This window comes from Alternaria postmessia (genome assembly GCF_024291825.1).
Source record: "Alternaria postmessia strain BMP 2775 chromosome Unknown scaffold_141, whole genome shotgun sequence".
Taxonomy (NCBI): domain Eukaryota; kingdom Fungi; phylum Ascomycota; class Dothideomycetes; order Pleosporales; family Pleosporaceae; genus Alternaria; species Alternaria postmessia.
The window spans coordinates 55-20,341 of NW_026260214.1; the positions used below are offsets into that span (position 1 = coordinate 55).

The 20,287-nt window shown below is 52.0% G+C and overlaps 7 protein-coding genes across 7 annotated transcripts; 3 read left to right on the forward strand and 4 right to left on the reverse strand.

The window, feature by feature from the left end:
- Positions 1-1,202: 1,202 nt before the first annotated feature.
- Positions 1,203-2,878, reverse strand: J4E82_010744 (uncharacterized protein; the record flags this gene model as incomplete). The annotated part of the gene is made up of 5 exons (XM_051736954.1): positions 1,203-1,689; positions 1,740-2,070; positions 2,122-2,212; positions 2,260-2,656; positions 2,715-2,878. The coding sequence occupies 5 exons, from the start codon at positions 2,876-2,878 to the stop codon at positions 1,203-1,205; spliced, it is 1,470 nt and encodes a 489-aa protein (XP_051583271.1).
- A 695-nt stretch (positions 2,879-3,573) lies between these two features.
- On the forward strand, positions 3,574-4,617 carry J4E82_010745 (uncharacterized protein; the record flags this gene model as incomplete). Its single annotated transcript, XM_051736955.1, has 1 exon — positions 3,574-4,617. The coding sequence occupies one exon, from the start codon at positions 3,574-3,576 to the stop codon at positions 4,615-4,617; it is 1,044 nt and encodes a 347-aa protein (XP_051583272.1).
- Positions 4,618-5,885: 1,268 nt separating this feature from the next.
- J4E82_010746 (uncharacterized protein) lies at positions 5,886-7,325 on the reverse strand (the record flags this gene model as incomplete). Its single annotated transcript, XM_051736956.1, has 2 exons — positions 5,886-6,836; positions 6,906-7,325. The coding sequence occupies 2 exons, from the start codon at positions 7,323-7,325 to the stop codon at positions 5,886-5,888; spliced, it is 1,371 nt and encodes a 456-aa protein (XP_051583273.1).
- A 2,183-nt stretch (positions 7,326-9,508) lies between these two features.
- On the reverse strand, positions 9,509-11,081 carry J4E82_010747 (uncharacterized protein; the record flags this gene model as incomplete). The annotated part of the gene is made up of 10 exons (XM_051736957.1): positions 9,509-9,553; positions 9,669-10,086; positions 10,164-10,342; positions 10,399-10,442; positions 10,493-10,520; positions 10,588-10,654; positions 10,707-10,749; positions 10,801-10,886; positions 10,937-10,980; positions 11,052-11,081. 10 exons carry the CDS (start codon positions 11,079-11,081, stop codon positions 9,509-9,511), a joined length of 984 nt encoding a protein of 327 aa, XP_051583274.1.
- Positions 11,082-11,563: 482 nt separating this feature from the next.
- On the forward strand, positions 11,564-13,493 carry J4E82_010748 (uncharacterized protein; the record flags this gene model as incomplete). Its single annotated transcript, XM_051736958.1, has 7 exons — positions 11,564-11,795; positions 11,859-11,887; positions 11,989-12,498; positions 12,549-12,986; positions 13,049-13,206; positions 13,267-13,341; positions 13,406-13,493. The coding sequence occupies 7 exons, from the start codon at positions 11,564-11,566 to the stop codon at positions 13,491-13,493; spliced, it is 1,530 nt and encodes a 509-aa protein (XP_051583275.1).
- A 1,208-nt stretch (positions 13,494-14,701) lies between these two features.
- Positions 14,702-17,786, forward strand: J4E82_010749 (uncharacterized protein; the record flags this gene model as incomplete). The annotated part of the gene is made up of 5 exons (XM_051736959.1): positions 14,702-14,707; positions 14,761-15,532; positions 15,595-15,807; positions 15,886-17,645; positions 17,703-17,786. 5 exons carry the CDS (start codon positions 14,702-14,704, stop codon positions 17,784-17,786), a joined length of 2,835 nt encoding a protein of 944 aa, XP_051583276.1.
- A 1,160-nt stretch (positions 17,787-18,946) lies between these two features.
- J4E82_010750 (uncharacterized protein) lies at positions 18,947-19,793 on the reverse strand (the record flags this gene model as incomplete). Its single annotated transcript, XM_051736960.1, has 2 exons — positions 18,947-19,133; positions 19,207-19,793. The coding sequence occupies 2 exons, from the start codon at positions 19,791-19,793 to the stop codon at positions 18,947-18,949; spliced, it is 774 nt and encodes a 257-aa protein (XP_051583277.1).
- Positions 19,794-20,287: the final 494 nt, after the last annotated feature.

Consider the following 20,287-nt stretch of genomic DNA (forward strand, 5'->3'; position numbering starts at 1 on the left):
CTGAACTGACTGCCAAGCAATCAGTCAGTCAGTCAGTCTCATCAGTTTGGATTGATTGTTAGCAACTCTGCATGATCTATGCTCACAACACCAGCTCCTGTACTCAGGATGGACAGCCATGGCCCTTTATGTAAACATCAACGCCGGCGTTGGCAAGCCTTTATGGGAGATAACGTTGGGAGAGTTTGTGGTATGGTTCAAGGTGCGTGTGGCTTCTTCACTTCCTATGGCCCCGCGCAGCTGATTCATACTAGGGAATTGTCGGCTCCACTTTGCTCTATCCGATCATGTCAGCCAGTATTCGTACATCAATTCTCATGTTTTACCTCCGAATATTTGGCCAAGCGGTGACATCAGTCCGTTACACAGTGTTGGCTTTGCTAGTCTTACAGGGAGTCTATGTCATCGTGTACATGATCCTTCCGGCTTTCATCGCGAAGCCGTTCAACAAAATCTGGCAGCCGCTAGAGCGAGGCAAATACATGAACGACTGGTATTACTATTACACGCAAGTGGCACTGTTCAGCACAAGCATGGCTTTCGATATAATTCTCCTCGTTCTCCCGATACATCCAGTCACTCAACTTCAAATGACTGTGAAAAAACGTATCGGAGTGATTGCAATCTTCATATGCGGTGCAGCGTACGCTCCCTTCCTGAAATTCGATTTCCAAGCTAAAATTCCACTAGCGCAAGTGTCACAGCAGCATATAAGCTCGCCATATTTGTCACTCAAATGGAGAGATACACCAAGATCGATCCCAGATGTGAGCTCTTATCAGCTAGTATTCATGAGACCCAAAGTAACAAAATGCCAGGGCTACAATACGAAATGAGCACTCTTGTTCCGCCACAATTTGACGAGTACGGCAAAACGTTTTGGATACCATCCCAGGTCGAGCCCAGTGTTGCTCTTATTGGAGCAGCACTTCCTGCACTATACCCTATGGTACAGGGTGCTATGCATAGAGTCATGGCGACCATTTCGTCCATTTCATCTACGGCCAGCTCGGGTTCCAGAACACGAAGTCATCCGGAGAGCCAGGACTGTCAGCCGAGGAGGCAGACGCCTGAGAAATCATTGCTTCAATCGAATGACGGGTCGTACATTGAGCTGGATGACATAGCACCTTCTCGGCCGGGAAGGCTGTAGAGTTCTGAATGGGAATTGAATCTATATTAATAGGCGTTTTACTTCGAAGCTATGATAGAGAAAGCTTGAAGCCTCCACTAACTAGGTCGTGAAAGGTATATGAAGGATCATACTTTTCCCGCACTTGACGCATGTATCCAACGTTATTAGACCCATATTGGTCAAGGACTGCCTGATCCCAGCTCGCGTCGTTCATGAAGATGTAACGAATGTACGAGTTACTCGCCCTGGTCACTTTCTCGATCTTCTGCAGCAGAGCTCGTGTTGCATTGTGAGCAGTGGCATCGTCTTCTTCTCTCCACCAACCTATGTCAAGCACCATCCAGGTTTGATTCACTTTGTCATGGCCCAAAACATTACCGCCTCGGTCGCTGCTTGCTTGCACGAGGCTTGATGAGATTGGTTGAAATCCAAGGACAAGTGTGCCACCGGTCAACGCTTTGAGTTGGGCGACTTCAGCTGCCGTCGATATGATTGAGTCAATCTTCTCGTAGATTTCAGCGGATGGAGTGAAGCTGGTAGCGTGCCAGTCCCATCTGATATTCGTCAGTTGAAGAAATGAGTGATTGAAGCGGCGGAAACCTACCGTGGAAGGTTAGGCACAACTTGGCCGCTGATCATGTCGTTGAGGGTCTGCAGTTTTGTTGCATCTGATACTGTGGGAATATCATAGAAGGAGTCAAAAGCGGCTGGCGACTCCTCAGGTTTGAGGTAAACCATATTCAGCATCGCACCTAGGCTCTCATTGGTACCGAAAGGTTGAAGCATTAGGTTCGCATATGGATCCTTCCTCGGCTGGGCCTGATACATAGCTAACGCCTTGTATAGTGCCGGAATCTGCTCATGGCCATACATCTTCACTCCTCCCCAGACTTTGTAGATGGGGTAAGTGCGCATAGTGAAGCTCGTGACGAGACCTGTATGGCTGTCAGACTATGGTGACTTGATTTGATGTGGTTTCTAGTTACCGAAATTGTTACCCCCACCTTTCAAAGCCTTGTAAAGATCTTTGTGATGTGTGGCGTTTGCGTCTACTGCAGAGCCATCTGCGAGGACCACCTACAAAAGTAAGATATTGTTCCGTAAAGAGAGACGCGTCAACTTACCTCAAAGTTGACCACATTGTCACAAGCCATGCCATAGAGATCTGACAGATATGAAAGTCCGCTTCCAAGTATCAAGCCGCCAACGCCAACGTCTAAGACCCGGCCGCCAACGACTGTCACTTGGTACTGGTCTAAGTAACTGTACACGTCTCCCCATTTCAAACCAGTCCCAATTTTTACCGTCTGATCTTTTGCGTTATACTCTTTGGTGCTTAGTAACGAGGTGTCGATCAGAACGCCGTCATCTGTGTTTGCGGCAAATGGCGATGGTGAGTGGCCTCCCGATCGTATGGCAAACTTCACGCGCCACGAACTCAGATACGAGATGGCTTTCTGTACGTCAGCCGTTGAAGGCGGCTGCACAATGCACAACGGAGTTCCCCATGCAGTAGCTGACCTAGATTAGGTTATCATCAGCATGTTTCCACGTTTGTTTTTCGACTATCTGTTCATACCAGTTCTCAGTACTTAGATTGTGGAATGTCGAATCTGAACTCAGTACTGTCGACCTAGGCAACAAAGATTTGAGGTCTCCACAAGCATCCTGCCTGGTGCGTAAAGATGCGGTAAACACAAGCGGAGGCCATGCAAGAAGAAGGACGAGGATATTGCACAACATCATCTAATTTGATCGGTATTTCCTGTCGAGAGAAGAGACGCAAGTCCCACACTTACTATCATATATGGTCTGTTTCTACATGGTTTAACATGCAAATTTTAAATAGCAATTCTGACATCCAGCTAGGGTTGCTTCGCTTGCCGAAAAAGACTGTTTATATCCGGTGAGTGGAGCGCAAGTAGAGATTTTCCGATCGTGGGCAGGTTTACATGAAGCCATCGCAAGACCAAAAAATCTCACAATAGCGATTACGGCAGAAGTTCAACGCATTTAGCCGCCCACCCACTACTGTGCCACAAACTCGATAGTTGGTCGATGATCATTTATCGTGATAGTGACTTGGTGTTGGTTGACATGCATCGCAACTGCACTTCGCCACGAACGGTTGCATCAACGGTGGTCGACCGAGAGGCACAGTGTGGGCCAGTCAATGGGCTGGACTGCATAGATTAAAAGCCGCGGGAGCTTATCGATTCCTGTTCGAACCCCAGAAGTCGCATAAACGCCGCCACCTTGCCTAAACTTGGAGGTACCCCGACATGTCAGCCTGACGCCCCACTGGACTAGTGTGCTCCACTCTTACGTTCTATTCATGCGTGAACGCGGCGCAGCCACATCCTCTTAATCTGTTCCACCGTCACTACCGCCGCTACCGACTCGCTAACATACAGGACATTTTCGAGTTTGCGCTCACCATGTCTGGTACTATTGTTCTCACCGGCGCTAATGGCTCCGCAGCTCTCTGGACAGTTCGCTACTTGTTGCAGCATCATCCAGACAAACACCTCATACTCACTGTTCGAGACACTTCCGATGCAGATGCGAATACCAATTTACTCCGCGAGGCACTCGCAGAATATCCAGACGCAAGTTCCTCCGTCCGCCCACTTGATCTCTCAAACCTTACTGCCGTCCACGAGTTTGCGGAGAGGCTTGTCGATGAGGTCTCCGGAGGAAAAGTACCGAAGCTAGAGAGCATAATTTCCAACGCCTTTTATTGGAATCTGGCATCGGCTATGCAGATGACAGGCGATGGCTATGAGAAGACATTTCAGGTCAACCACATCGCCCACTCCGTTCTCGTTCTCCGCTTGCTCGGTAGCTTTGCTAAAGACGGTGGTCGTATCGTTCTCTTTACTAGTGACACTCATTGGCCTGGGAAAAGCGCTCTTGAAAAGATAAAGCCAAGGATACCTGCCAACTTGGATGAATTAGCCAAGCCTCCTGCAGATGAGCCAGAAGATCACATGGCCCACGGACAAAATCGCTACGCTCTCTCGAAACTGGCTATTCTGATGTGGATGTACGCGCTAAATAGACACCTCCAAAAGGTTTGTGATGATTCCATCCTATCTGAGATCCATCTGACCATTTCCAAGAACACTCGATTCTCAAACATTACTGCTGTGGCTATCAACCCTGGCAACTTGAGTGACTCTCGAGCACTGCGCGTGAATACGCCTGCAATGATCCAGATGATGTCAAAGTACATTATTCGGCCGCTGCGTCCACTCCTTCGTTTCATGGATCCAACCATGCGCACCTCGAGCGAGGCCGGCACTGATGTCGCCAAACTAGCGGTCAACGAGGCATCTCCAGGCTATCGTGGATTTCTTACTCTACTGAAGGAAGACACTAGTTCTCCTGACAGCTTGAATGAGACGGTGCAGGAAGAAATCTGGGCAAAGACATTGGAGTGGACAGGCATTTCGGCAGCAACTGCTGGTATTTCTACCTGAAACGGAAGATTGTTTGGAGGGCAATTAGCCTCCTCCGTGATATTGGTTAGGGGAAAACAAGTTCAGCTGCAAATGATGTGTATAGAAGATTCACGGGATTGATGTCTAGGTAGTGAGCGAAATTGACGTACTTGACCTTTGCACAAGCTCCGAAACCGGATCAGATAATGCAGATGCATTGAGCTCGTCTCACGTATTAAAAACAGGGGTCATTATGCATCTAGAATGTGGAGTCATCACAAGTGAGCTAAATCAGGGTTGGATGCAAAACCCCTCATGCCCAGATTTTGAGCGTATGACGAGTACGTCCTGATAGCAGCCGTCACCCCATCTGAAAATCTCGAGCGATTGTACAAACGAGTATGGCTCAAGAAGACACAGTCATACCAGAACACCAGCTGTCCGAGCGCACGCCAGTCATTGCGTAAGTTGGCTTCGTTCCTCTGGCCGATTAACAACTCTACTGACAGTACGTGCACCACTACCAAAGTTTCGACGGTGCCATTTCCACGGTAACCATCGCCCTGCCGAATCGGTGTTTCGCCTTCTCCGTCACATTCCTGCTCGACCATCCCAAGCTCGTTTCGCTCGGGAAAGAGAAGCCCCCACTTCACTTCCACCCTTATCAAGAGGAGTACATCACTGTCACTGAAGGCTGTCTGGCAGTTGAGTGTAACGGCGTAGAACACACACTCACTCCAGCTGATGGCGAGTTTGTGATCCAGCCGTGGACCAATCACAGGCTATATCCGACGGCGCAGAGAGATGGGCAAACGATCACGCGCTTCTTGCTGAGCGGTAAGGATACGGCGGAGACGTACAAGCTCGACGAACTGTTTTTCGAGAACTGGTACGGCTATCAGGATGCGGTGTTCGTGCACGGAGAGCCGCTGAGCATGGTGCAGGTCATGTCAGTAAGTTGGGTGTTGCGGCTCGGGTCGGATTGAACGAAGCGCTAAATTAGAGATTAGATGTTTGATGCGGGTGGCTCATATATATCGCTACCTACTTGGATCCCGTTCTCCAGGACGTTGGCTCGAATGTTAGGAATCGTCGTGGGTAGGTGGATTGGGGGTCTCTTGGGTTACCAGCCATATTATAGACAGTGGAGTACAGATTGGCAATTGGCATGTCAGCGTATGAGGTCTTCGACTTTTCAGCAAGGGTTCGCAGTTGAAGAAAAGGCACTGTGAGGTTCTCTGGGAGAGTATGGAGCTTCAAGGCAAACAATGGGTATTATTACTCTAATCAACATAATACAACACATGCTACGGTGCTGCTAATGTTGTATTACCATCAACTGTAATTCCATTCGACAGCTTCAGCCCAAAAGGAAGACCCCTGATGTACTTGTCCGTATACGTCCTTCCCTTCCTTTCCGCAAAAGCCTGGTCAATATCCTTGTACATGTCGTAACCATTCATCTCCTCGATAGTCAGCTTCTTCGCCTCGTCCTCGACCTTGTAGTTGGACATTGACGTGTTGCTAGAAAAGCCAATCCGTTCATTGATATTGTACGCTGCCTTGGCAGCCGAAGCCTGAACTTTGGTCGCGCGAGGCAGTCGAATCTGCTGATAAACAGCGAGTGATTCTCTCACATCTCCATTGAAGTAGTCTTTGTTGAAGAGGATACCCAAGGCAGCTGCATCTTCAATTGCCATACAGGCACCTTGGCTCTGATGCGGCATCATCGGATGTGCGGCGTCGCCAATAAGCGCGATATCGTTCTTGACAACGTAGGGATAGGGCTGGTGCACCCAGAGTCGCCAAGGCCGTACCTCGATACCAATAGCGAGGTGAGCTTTGACCTGCGCGTCGAGCTCAGGGTACGGCGCAAGGAGTTCTTCGACGGGAAGATCGGCACCGCCCCAGGTGTGATTTGTGTAGTCTCCAGCGGCGCGGGGGAAGAAGCAGTAGTAGGAGAGGAGCTCGCCGCCGTTGCAAGGGGACAAGACGATCTTGTCCCACTTGCCTTCTTGGCCGCCCCAGTACTCTAGTGCGCTGTTGAGGGAGTAGTCTGTGAGACCGAGCTTACGGACGTCTTTTGTCATGACGTTTGCGTGCAGACAGCTTTGTTCTGCTGGTCGCTTTTCTGTGACGACACCGATGAGCTTTCGTGTGACAGATCCAATACCGTCTGCTCCAACAATAAGGTCGTGTTGTGCCTTGACGCCGTTGGAGAATGTGATTTCGCTGGACTCGACGTCTATACTCTCGCACTGCAGAATGATGTTAGAAGGGTAATGTGGCACAGGGAAATGCCGTGATTGCATGGGACAAAACCTTACCGGATGGTTCACCAATAATTGCACCGGGGTACCATCCCCCTCTTCTTGCAATGCAGTGTCCATGAGCATCTTGTGCATATACTGGCGATGAAACATGTTGTAGACGTATCCCCACCTCTCCTCATAATCGTCTAGATCGTAGACGCTGACCGGCTCGCCAGTCTTCCAGTCCCGATTGATGAGTTTCTTCAAAACAACAGGGTCACCTTTCTGGACATCGACTCCCCACTCGTGTAGCCACCGGGTACCATTTGCTGCGCATGAGACTGATGCTCCTGCTTCTCCGGCGAAGTCATTCCGCTCGTAGATGGTGACTTGGTGGCCTGCTCGGCGCAGCGCGATGGCGGTTGATAATCCGCCAATGCCACCTCCGATGACGCCCACGCTGAGTCGTCTCCAGCCGATCTCTATCGAGCCCATGCTGTAAAGGATGGCGTTGGTCAGATAAGGGGTTATGTTACTGAATTGCTTGGGTTGCAAGAAGTGAAAGAGTTTGCAACGGAATCTGGATAAAGTGTATAACGACTATGGGTCTCAAACACCTTCTAATAAATATCTACCACTTTGTTCAGCCCGCGTATGCAGCATCCTAGATCCCGATGCGGATCGAGCCACTCGGCTGCCTTTTGCTTGCGCGGATCAAAACGGTCGGGAGAGTGTTATCTGCGGAACGGATTCTCGCCATGTTTGCAATGTTTTTTTTATTCGAGGATACCTGTTCGTATGGCGATGGTATGGGTTGTGGGAGTTGTGAGTGGCGCGTCGTGGGTCCTTATCTGCGGAACGAGTCTTATCGACGGATCGGATGTTATCATCGGAACGGATGCAGGACCAGACAACAAGTTGCAGCGCAACAAACAGATGGGACGAAGTACAGTAGTGGCTTTGGTTGACGGAAGGGAATGATCAAGCGGACGACTTGGAGAAACAGAGACTCAGATTGTTCGTCGGCGTTGTCAAGGTTGCGGCTCAAATTGTGGTTGGACGGTAGCTCCCTTACAACCACTTCCGACAGATGGCTCGCGACTCTTTCTCCGCGTCACAGCTGCACCACCCATAGTTTTTGCGCCTCTAGTTACAGCTCGAGGGGAAATGGTATCAGATACGATAGCCTGTCTCTACCAAACGTCTTGCCATATATCAAGAGCCACGTCTATAACCTGTTCACAGGCCTGACAAGCGTTTACATTTAGTATACATTCCTTCTCTAAAAGTCGCCTGAAGGCATGAGATGGCTTCCTCCATGGCTCTGGCTAGCAGCAAGGCTGGAGCCATACCACTCCATATGTTCCATTCTGATCATCCTGTATTCACCATGCCTAGCGATCGACCCAAACACGAGAGATTAGTGAAATTGCTCGGCAAGTTTCTGCACCTTCGCGCACGTCTCAGCCCCATCCAACACCCAACTTCCTTCTTCATAAGAACCTCGACATAACGAGACATCTGCCCCTCCGCTGCTTCGATACTCCAGCTCAATCTCCGTCTTCCCTTGGCCATTCATTCCGAACGTGAAGGAAGCATTCCTAGCCAGGACAGTCCAGGACGAAGTGGCCCAGGTAGCGACTTCTTGACTTGGTAAGGTAAAAAACATCAGAGGCTATCCTGTTTGCTCTGAACAGAAACATTCGTGTGAATGCTTTCTGGGTGTAACCAAATCGATGCGAATGCAATGTCATGACTCTCCAGCCGTCGAGTCTTTTTCCCACACTCAGAACTACTGCCGCCTTGCCAGTCTCGAGATGGAGTTGAAAGAAGTTGTAGTCCTGACTACCCAAGATCCCCGCCTCACTGGCGCTCGAACAATGCATCAAACTTACTGATATCTTTGACTTTCTCAGTGCTGGACATTGTTCCGGTTGTGCACATTGTACGGGTCGGAGCGTCGCGTTTGCTAATCTTTCGCTTTCTGTTTGACCCTCCTCCAGGATCTTTGTGTTCCATGTTCCATGTATGAGAGTAGAGAACAAATCGAGAAACGGCACGTCCTTGGCTAATCTTGGCGTTGGAGTAGAAATTGGAGTCGAGATCCGATTATAGCTTACTTAGCCACGCTATCACTGGCTCGCTTGCAAACATGCTGCGATGTATTGGTGCGCGACGCTCAGACTACAACCTGTAACCCCCACGCTCGTCATGTCTAGCAACTCTCCGTGTATCAATACGAGGCTGTCGGCACCACAGTCCACGGAACAAATGTTCCCAAGTGGTCTGGCGTAAGCGTCGCAATTGAGACATGTCGGGAAACAGCAAGGCTGAGTATGTGCACAACTATGCGACACGTCGTTGTTTCTCAGGCTTCTCCTGAATCCCCTCAGCATTCTCTTTGCTGACAACCCTGCCTGTTGCGCTATTGATGGTCGAGACAACCGCCCGCGAGTACCTCACGCTGATATACTCGGCGCCGATGGCGTCTGCACATCAGCATGCAAGATAGCATATACGCGCCATGTTAAGCTTCATCGGGACGCATATTCAAATGAATGCAAACTCATATAGGGGCATAAGAGGCACAAGAGCATATAGGCATTCACACGCACCACGGAGTTTTACTTGCTGCTTCATAATTCGCTTTGCTCTAGAGCTGACCTATTCACTCATCGTCATCCTTCCTTGGCCTCGGCGGCTTCTGTCCATAGACCAGCGATCTGCACATCAATTAGCAAAAAATGCCATCTCTCACCTGAACCTGCATCTCCTCTTATTCCACGCTCCCCCACCCATCATCAACATCATTACAAAAGAAACATGATAAACTTGCACCTCCTGATAAGCATGGATACTCCGATCCCTCAGCGCTGTCCTCATATGCGCAAGATAAACCTCAACCTCCTCCTTACTCCACTTCATCACCGTCGTCAACAGGTACAAGCTCCACCCTTCGATGCCCTGCTCCCAGTTAATCCGATTGTACTGGCCCAACTCCTTGAACCTCTTATCCGCCGGCCATCCTCCTACCGGCAACTTCCAGCGCCGTTCTACCACGTTGACAAAGCCTGCTGCTTCGAGCCCCGCACGCGATTCGTCGACTGTGCGGAGAGATTTGCCGAATTTGTCACCGAGTTCGAGCGAGATCTTGCCCCAGCGGTCGAAGATGGAACCGGAGGTGACGGTGCCGTCGTCGGATTTTAGTACAACGCTGATTTCGAGCTGTTCGACGTAGCCGCCGGGTTGGAGGGCACTAATGACAGAAGCGTATGGTCAGCTGTTGCAATGTCTAACAGGCGAGCCAAGGTGATGTATGGGGGCTTCACATACTCCAGTGCTTCTCTATAGAAGGTCGCCCAGTTCGCTACACACCCATATAGTGATCGCATGTGTATGAAGTCGAAATGATCTTTCTTGAATAGCCACGGCTCAGTGAAGTCGTCGATTTCGAAGCGCACGTTGGGTGGGACCATGGATGGTTGGGTGGGGCTAAGATCGGTTCCTATGACCTGTTCACATCAATAAAGTGATACTCACTCGACTGCCTGCTGCAAAGTTCACTGACCTCGGCTGATGGATATCTATCGGCAAAGTCGATAGCCCAGATTCCTGGATGTGTCAGCTCATGCGTTGCCTCAGGCGGACTACTGTGTGCGTACCAGTGCCCGTTCCCAGATCCAAGACATGCTATTCCGTAGACCAACCATCAGCATTTACCAACATGTCGCACCCCCCCATGCACATCATTACATACCATAGGCTGTTCCTTGATCGGAGCCAAAAACAGCTCGCCGTCGAGCAAGAGGAGACAGATATGATGCCTTTCGTCCAGGTCAACACACGGCGTAGAAGCAAACGGGTCGCAGAACATACGTTATATCCAACTGATCTGATTGTGTCTCGTCATTCGGACCCCCTGCGCCCACTTAGGAACTGCATTGGATGTACAGCGAGCGGATATGCTAACAATATGCTCCTTCCTTGTACGCATGGTATCGCCGGCCGTTGCGGTACTTGTAGTTGTATACGGCGGACTTGAGGGACGTGGTCTCGCTTTGATGGCGTGTCAGAAGGCGGCTCCGCGTCTCACGGGAGAGACTTACGATGCCGAGTCGTCGCCAAATGCCGAGTCGGTTTCATCCGAGTCCTGGAGTTGTCGGATTAGTTTGTGGATGCGCCAGTGAAGAAATCGAGAGTTGGGGGGAGAGAAAGACGCACAACAGCAACCTGAGCTTCAATATCAGCCATGGCTTAGTCTGCGCAAAAGCAATGTCGTCGTCGCCGTCGTTGTGGGGAGGTACGCGAGTATGGCAAAGGCAGTATATCCCGTATCGGGGTCCGGCAGGCGTCATAAGTTAGCGTGACCTTATGTACTGATGTCAACCGTTCAGGCCAGCAGCGCTCTCTGTCCCCTCCACCAAGCGCACCCGCTTCCGTGTGGCCTCCGGCTCTGCGCCGGCAGAATGCACGCATGCAGGCCGTCGACCGACCCGCACCAGCGCGCTACCTGCCAAGTGCTCCGGTTGGCTACAGGTAGTCAAGGCAATCAGGAGAGTTGTCCTTGGGTGAAGTTGAAGGTGGGGGAGAGGGCCATGGCAGATGCCGTAGTCGAGTGCTTGGGTCAGCGACAAATGCGCGACTACTGAGAGGTCGACCTTCATCTTCTTCCCACTAACTACGACCCCATCTTTCCAGACAAGCCCAATCTGGCGACGCTGTTCCGCCAATCAATGCTGGCCGACAACCATTCCCTACCCGCCACGGCGGTACTGCTGTCGGCGGGTGCAACTGCCCTGTTTGCCTACGTGCTCTACGCAGTGACCTACAACGTCTACTTCCATCCGCTGGCCAAGTTTCCGGGACCGCCCCTCGCCGGCGCTACGACGTACTGGAAAGCCTACATTGAGTGTATTGCAAACCGGTCCTTTTGCCACTTCCTTGTTGAGCTGCATGCGCAGTACGGTACGTGAACTCGGTACCGGGCACATGGAAGAATGTTTAGACGCTGATGTTGTGTCGTGATAGGCGATGTTGTTCGTATTGGCCCCAACGAGGTACGTTGTTTGTGTGTAGTGTAAAAGGACTGCGAGCGATATGCAGCCACCCCACTACGCCAAACTGTGCCGCCACGTGTTTACTGACGAGACGGTTGTAGCTCCACTTTGCCAACCCAAAAGCCTACCACGACATCTACAACACCAAGAATCGCTGGGACAAGGAAGCGACGCTCTATCAAAGTTTCAACGAGGACAGATCCAGTTTCGGTTTTCTCACGTATGCAGAGGCTAAGAATCGGAAAGATGTGCTTAACAAATCCTTTTCGCTGGCCGCTATCGAGAGCTCAGAGGGGCTATTGGTGAACAAGGTCAAAGAGCTCTGTGCAGCCATTGAGAAGAGGAGCAAAGATGCCAAAAGTGTTGATTTGTTCTACGCATTCCGCTGCATGAGCGTCGACGTTATAACGACATTCTGCTTCGGCAAATCCATCCATGCAGTCGACGAGCCAGACTTCAAGGCACCCATTGTCGTGGCCCTCGAGGCGGCCACGCCCGTGGGTATGTACTTCAAGTACTCGGATCTGTTCAAAAACTTCATCTTGAAATGCCCGCCCAACCTCTCCAAGAAGCTAAGCCCTTTGACAGCGGGCATGATCGATCTAAACCAGGTAATTCTTCCAACTCGTTTTGCAACCAGCGGTCTACTCATATACTGTAGTTACTCTCCGCGCAGATTAATGAACTCACCGACGATCCGGAAAAGCTTAAGCTCCTTCCTCACAACATGACCATCTACCACCGGTTGATGGATCCCGAGGCTCATCGTGACAAGCAAATCCCTTCTGCTGGTAGCCTGTATGAAGAAGCCCAGGCGCTCATGTTCGGTGGCACAGATACTGTCGGCAATACCCTCATGGTAGGAGCTTTCCATCTGCTCAAGCATCCTGAGAAGATGCAGAAGCTCAAGGCCGAGCTGTCAGGCGCATGGCCTTTACTCAACGAGAACGAGCCCAATGTACGCGATTTGGAAAAGTTGCCATATTTGAGCGCTGTCATCAAGGAGGCGCTTAGGATGAGTTCGGGCGTCACGTCTGGGCTTTTGAGGATCGTGCCGAAAACTGGCGCAACCATTGCGGGACATGAGGTGCCGCCGCAGGTACGCATACGTTATTCTATGCAGAGAGAGAGAGAGAGATGCGCGGGCTGATTGCATTCTAGACCATTGTATCGTGCGGTAGCACTTTCGTCCACTTCAACGCCGACATTTTCCCCAAGCCCGACGAGTTCGTGCCAGAGCGCTGGCTCGACGAGTCGGCAGAGTTGGACAAGTGGCTTGTCGCTTTCTCGCGTGGCCCACGCATGTGCTTGGGAATCAAGTGAGTCGGGTCCTGGTCAGCGTTGTAATAGATTTGGGAACTAATCTGGGTTGTTTGTAGCCTCGCTTGGGCGGAGCTGCGTCTCGGCTTTGGTCACGTCTTCCGCAAATTCGATTTGGAGCCAAAGGGCCAACTGTAAGTTTAAGTCTACTTTCTCTCTCTGAAGAACGATTCCATGTACTGTACTGACGGCGGACAGGCCTGAGAAGCTGGTCTGGCGGGATGTGTTCTTGCCACACTACCACGAGGACCATTTACAGGCGAATATGCGACCTGTAAGCGCGTAGTGGGTGGATCTTAACGGTGGTTGTTTTGCTTAGGGTATGCGAGGTAGCGTCGTCGTCAAAGCACATAATATGGAGGGTTTTCTCTGCAGGGCGATAAGGCGTCAGTCGTCGAAATACATAATACGACAGATAATCAGCCGACGGTTGACGGTGCTGCTAGCCGTCCGCTATCCGTTGTCCAGAACCTTCACACGTGTAATTGAGCGCCGATCAGTCGGAGATATCGCACCTGGGCGCAGATCCATATAGTACGAGCTAGTCGCATGCCGAGGTGCAAAGGGAAGGTGCTAGAGCGTGCGCGTTCCTCCTTGGGACAGGGCTTTCTGAAAAGAGTTTGCCAGGTCAGGTTTAGGAAGTTGAAAGGGTTGTTGTGATGTGCCGCCCCTTATTTATCACGAAGTGGCAGAATGCAGGTCTGTGGGTAGGATTGCATGTGAAGACTGTGCTGAAACGGGGGTGTTGGAGGTGTTGGAGAGAAGCGACAACGAAAGCGACGACAGCGGTGCACGACATTGGATTGCATTAGTTGTGGCATAGCGCGTCACAATCAGAGTTGGGCGCGTCGTCCAACCACAACGCTGAGATGCAAAAGTCTGTGGCTACCCCCCGCTTGTGGGGAAGCGGACAGTCAGAGATGCTGTATGTAGCTGGCGATCATGTCGATCAAGGACGGCGGAAGTTTTGGAGCCGATGACGGTGTTGGACATGTTCAGTTGATGAAGGTTGCATATGTCAAACCACTATCGGAGCGCCAATCGGAACAGTCGACGAGGCAGCAGACGGGCCGATGATTGGCGGGAAGTCGAGATGAAGATGATTGGCGGGACAGTCGAGATGAAGGGTGACAGGCGGGCCGCGCTGGCCGAACAGGTGCGCAGTCTTGGTGAGGATTGTGATTGTGCATTTCTCAAAAGGCATGGAGATCAGCCAAGAAGCAGCCGATTCGGGGGGGCGTGTCGTGTTGTGGAGAGTCGTGGGATGATGCACTGGGCGGGGGCTAAGCTGGTTTGACCAAGGCGCGCATCTCGCCTCTGGTGCATGTGAGCTAGACCCTGTTGGAGTTGATGGACTTGGACTTCTCCCCGCTGAAATACACACGACCTCAACGACGTGCATAACCCCATCTTGGACAGCTGCCAGGTGCCCCTTTGCTTGCCCACACCACCAACGCGTCGCGCACTCCACCCCCCTAAGGCTCGCATCCTCCAATGTCCGTATCGCGCCCGGGGCTTGTCGTGACGCCCGGTAGTCTGCCCTCGCTGTGTAGTCTGCCCTCGCTGTAGTTTCCCACGTACCGTACCGCCCGTACAGCCCCAGCATGCCCGCCACCGGAGGCAGCAGGGCAGTCCACGCACCGGCCTCGAAGCCCGCACCAAAGACGACTGACAAGGGCAGCATGCGTAGAGAGAGCAGTGCGAGCGCCACGACGCAGCGGCCCGGCATCAAGACGCGCGCATACTCGGCTCCCAACGTCCCCAAGAGCGACGGCCAGCAAGCCAGCGAGCTCGACCGCACAGACGAGGACAACGAGGGCGAGGAGATAGCCGACGATGCCTTCTTCCAGCGATACCACTTCCCCCAGCCCATCCTCTCCACCCAGGAAGAGGAGGGCAGCAGTGCCGAGTCGTCGTCAGACACCGAGGGACCTCTGTCGCCTACTCACCACAAGGACCGCCAGCCATCGCAAGACGCGGCGTCGGAGCCCTCCAACAGCGACTCGGCAGCTGCCATCGTGCAGGACCTCAACATCGCCGTCATCGGCGCGCGGGGCTCAGGCAAGTCGACCTTCATCCGCCGCGCCCTCGGCCTGCCAGAAGCCTCGACGACGGCCAATTGCTCGCGGCGCATGACAATCGACGGCACCCCCTACATGGTGCGCTTCCTCGAAATGGCCTTTAGCGACGTGCACGTGGGCGACCGCAGCATCATCAAATGGCCCGAGACGGTGCACGACTTTGCGACACCACGCATGCATGCCGCCGTCACCCTCTACGACGTCACAAACCACGAGAGCCTGGGCAAGGTTCCCGAAATGCTAAGTCGGTACCCCGCCATCGCGTACCACGCGCGTCTGCTGACGCGACATGCTGACCGAGTCCAGGCACACTGTCCAAGGCACAATTACCCTTCATCCTCGTAGCCTGCAAGTGCGATCAACACCCCGCCCACCGCGAGGTCGATCCGGCCGTTGTGGAGCAGAAAGCAAAGTCCTTCATTGGAGACGTGAGCGTGTTTCAGACGTCCGAGTCGTCACCGGAGACGCACCGAGGATGCCTGTCCATCATCACTCGTGCAGCGATAGCGGCCAAGCGACGTAAGTTGTTCATTTCCTTTTGTAACACATGCAGACGTACATGTCCCTACCAGGGTGCAAGTCATTGACCCCATGCAGCCAGGTCCCAAGCGTCAATGGCGCGGCGGCGGGCCAACTCTTCCGCGGTAAAATCAATCACCCAAAAGGACCTTTGGAGCCGCAAGCACGAGCGTGCTAGCTCGGAGATCTCCATGAGGTTTCAACGGGGTTCAAGCGAGGTCAAGGGCCACCGTTATAAGCCCAGCGATGCCAACAAAACTTTTTTCAACGCCGAAGAGTCGCCCGGCTATGATTCCCAGGAATCCGATGACCAGGACTCGGACGCCGGCCAAAGCATCATGTCGGTGAAGCCGTCGGATGAAAATGGCTACACTTTTGAACAGCTCGTCGACCGACTTCTCGCCCAACCCATGTCCAAGAATGACTCCAAATTCGTCTCGGTGTTTCTGGCCCTGTATCGGAGGTTCGCCACGCCGGGGCAGCTGTTGGAGGCCATCATCAAACGCTTCGAAATCCAGAACAAGGAAAAAGAACTGCCCATGATCCGCATCATTGCACAGCTCCGCTACCTGTCAATCTTGCAACAATGGGTCGCCTACTACCCCGGTGACTTTGCCTACCCAACGACGCGTCGACTAATCCGGAGGTTCGCATCCTCGCTGGCGTTGAACCGCGAGTTCTCCGTCGCTGCAACTGAAATTCTGCGCGATCTTGAAATGGTCACTGAAGACGACGACACCGACTGGGCATGCAGCGACCGCCAACGCCACCAGAACGAAAACATCCCGACATTCCACAACAATGTCCTCGACGAGGACTCTGATGAAGACGAGTTTTCAAAAGCGCTAGGGCACATGTCGATGAGCAGTTCCACGCGAAACTCGGTTGCCCGGAGCAGCGTGACAGGCGGCGCATCGTCTATGAACGGCTCCATGGGCTCATCGCAAATCCTCCTCACCCAGGTCGAAAAGAACGAACGACTGGCCCGACAACTAGAGCCCAACCCCATTAAACCTCTCTCCAAGATTCAGTGGCATCAGCTCATGGGCGAATCGGACGAAGCCATCGCAAAGGAACTTACCCGGATAGACTGGATCATGTTCTCCTCGGTACGGCCACGAGACCTCGTACGCCACGTCAGTCTAAACGCCGAAGAGAAACAGCGATGCAAGAACCTCGAAAATGTCACACGCATGACCGAGCACTTCAACCACGTTGCCTACCTCGTCACCAATTACATACTGCTGCGCGACAAGCCAAAGCACAGAGCTCTCATGATGGAGAAGTGGATGAAGATTGCGCGACAGCTTCGAAAGCTGAACAACTACAACATGCTGGGTGCCGTCATGGCTGGCATCAACGGCACAGCAATTGGGAGGTTAGTCGCAACCCGCGAACTAGTGCCCCAAGCTACCAATCAAGATTTCTGGAAACTCGACATTCTTATGGGCCAAACGAAATCGCATTCCGCGTACCGCCTCGCCTGGGAGAATAGTTCTGGCGAGCGCATACCATATATACCTCTCCACCGCCGCGATCTCGTCTCCGCATCTGAAGGCAATTCCACCTTTGTCGGCGACAAGAAGAAGACGGATTCGGCGTTGGCCCCGCACCCTGGCGTCAGCGTCTTCGAAGGTGTTGTGGGGAAACGCGATAGTAGAGAGCCGCCTCCAAGTGGTGTTGTGGGTAAAGAGCGGATCAACTGGCGCAAGTTTGAAATTATGGGTGAAGTTATTGTTGGAGTACAAAGGGCGCAAGGGACGCCGTATCCCAACTGGCAAAGATGCGAAGAGGTGAGGAATCTGATATTGGATATCAAAATTAACAAGGATGATGAGGTGAGTTCCATCTGTTGGTGGTATTGTGGTTCGGAGCAGTATATTAACGAGAAGCAGGAACTCTACGAGCGCAGTACTCATCTTGAAGCCGGCCGGGCTGATGAGAAGAGTCGGATTGCGAGATGGTTCCGAGAGCGTTAGTGCGCCGCTTTCCCTTGTCACACTCACCCACCCATTCGAGCTTTTTTTGGCCCTGCTAGCTTTTTCTTGTTCTTCATCTTTCATGTTGAGATCAGATAAGCTAAGTGTAGGGTCTTCACACAGCCGGGCGCTTGTCGCTGCCCTCGTTGCCGTCTTTGCCGAGCCTGCCCCCGGCGCAGAATTATCAAGCGGCTGCGAGCACGACCAACTATGTGCGCATCTGAGAGAGGCGCCAGCAACACGGAGCACATCGTATGGCATCTCAAACCTTTCACACCACATCGCATCTACGCATCGCATCTACTCCACCATTCCACACCACACTGGACCATCTCTCATTGCGTCTTAAACACCATCTACACTACATATACCCATTTGTCCCGGATCGGGACTGGATTTTGTTACTGGCATTTCTCATAACGACGGCCCCTGTTTGCTTGTTTCGTTGCGCTGCTGCGCATCACGACTGTCATCATCATCATCATCATCATCATTGATACCATCCACATCCACTTTGTATTCCGGCTTTTCGCTCTCCCATTTGGCCTTTTTGTTATATACGCACGATACCTCTTTATCCGAACAGGCGTTTGATATATCGGGGATCGGAGGGAAGGACGGGGAACTATCACACGGTTCATGTTGGGGGGTTTCTTTCCTTCTGTTTGCGTGCGTGTCGATGGAGGCTTTTCCACACATATCATATAGCGCATCTTTGGAAATCAAAGCATTTTTTTCTTTCTTCTCGATACATTGATCTTGTTATATTGTCAGTCGTCTTAGCTTATTCGTCGCTATTTTCCTACCGAAAAGACACCAGCTTCTTTATGTTCCTTGATGTCTTGTATCTGAGAGTTTCGCTTTCTGGATTATCCATTGGTTGTACTGTACTTGCGCTGCTGACTGAGGCTGGATACGACCTAACAGCGTTGATGCGTCTAACCTCGTCTGGCTACTACTAGCTTGATATAGGTCCGGCTTGACCCTAAATCAGCCTCGTGCTTGACCTCGCACGTCCATTGACAACGGCACTATCAGCTCCTTCATCACAGACGGCACGTCCAACCTTGGCCTTCTCGTCGCCTACATCTACCGAGTCCAAAACCGCGACTCTGTCCCCTCTCCCTCGCAGGCAGCCCAGTCTACACCAAACAGTACATTCACCAAGGCAACTCCCCACCATCAGGACCAAGGAACTTCCCATTCGTATTCTCCAAATTGGCATTCTCAATCACGTTCTTGATTCCATTTGTGCTCTGCTCCACGGAGATGATGTGCGCGGATAGATCGATTCCTTGTTTTGCGAGTAGCTCGAAGCCGGCTTTTCCCATGTCTGTCGCGACCATGCTGGGATGGAGGTCAGCATGTTGGAAAAGTGGAAAAAGGAACAAGATGGATTAGAACATGAGAGCAGGCTTACCCAGGGTGTTGACACCAAACCACCACCTTCTCATCACCTTCCTGCTCAAGTGCAAGCCACTTGAAGAGGAAATTGCCCAACGCTTTACTCGCTCCGTATGCCGCCAACGGCACCATCGTACTCATGCTGGTCAAGCTGCCGCCCGCGCTGGACATGTAGATGAACTTGGGCTGGGCTTTGCTTTTCAGCAAGAGAGGAAGCACCCATTTGTACAACTTCAACGAGCCAAATGCATTGACGTTGATGTACGTTTGCAGGTCGGCGGTAGTAGAGGAGATCAACGGGGGAGTTGTGCCTGCAAGACCAGCATTTGCGATTACAACATCGAGAGCGTGGATATTGTGTTCTGCTGTCAATGATTGGATGCCGGCGTTGACGGATTCGGTGGATGCGAGATCGAGGTTGATGACGATGAGGCGGGAGGCTGGTGCGCGGGGAAGAGACTGGAGGGCTTTGGAGGAAGGGGAGGTGGGGTCGCGGACTGTGGCTATCACGGTTGTAGAGGGGCGACAGAGGTAAAGAGTTACTAGGCCGAAGCCAATGCCGCGATTTGCGCCTGTGATGAGGATTGTGAGGGGGGAAGACATTGCTAATAGAGAGAAAGATGGCGAAGATTGAACAGAAAAGGTATTAGAATGGCTGATGTGGTACCTTTGTCGAGCGTTTTGAGAACACTGGTGGGGAAAGATGCGATGAAAGAAGATGTCTATCGTTTTATATGCGTGGCATATGAGGGTAGGTAATGGACCCATAGGTACATGCGGACTTTGTCATTCCTCAACCACCATGATGCCGGATACAGATGTTCGGCAGCCCAACACACGAGGGTTGATCATGGGAAAGTCCATGTCACCCCTTGGAAAAGTCCGCTAAGCTTTGTAGTCCACGCGGGGTTTGAGGTTAGTCTCCGCGTGCTAGCGCAGACTGTATAAGCTAGCGGACTTGAATCTACTCCACCGCTCTTCCACCAACCTCACTCATGTCGCAAACCGTCAGATCTGTCCGCGCAAGACCGCGTACCAAGTTCGATCTAGTCAACTGTCTATCAAGCCAAGAATCCTAATATCAGAATCGAAACGTC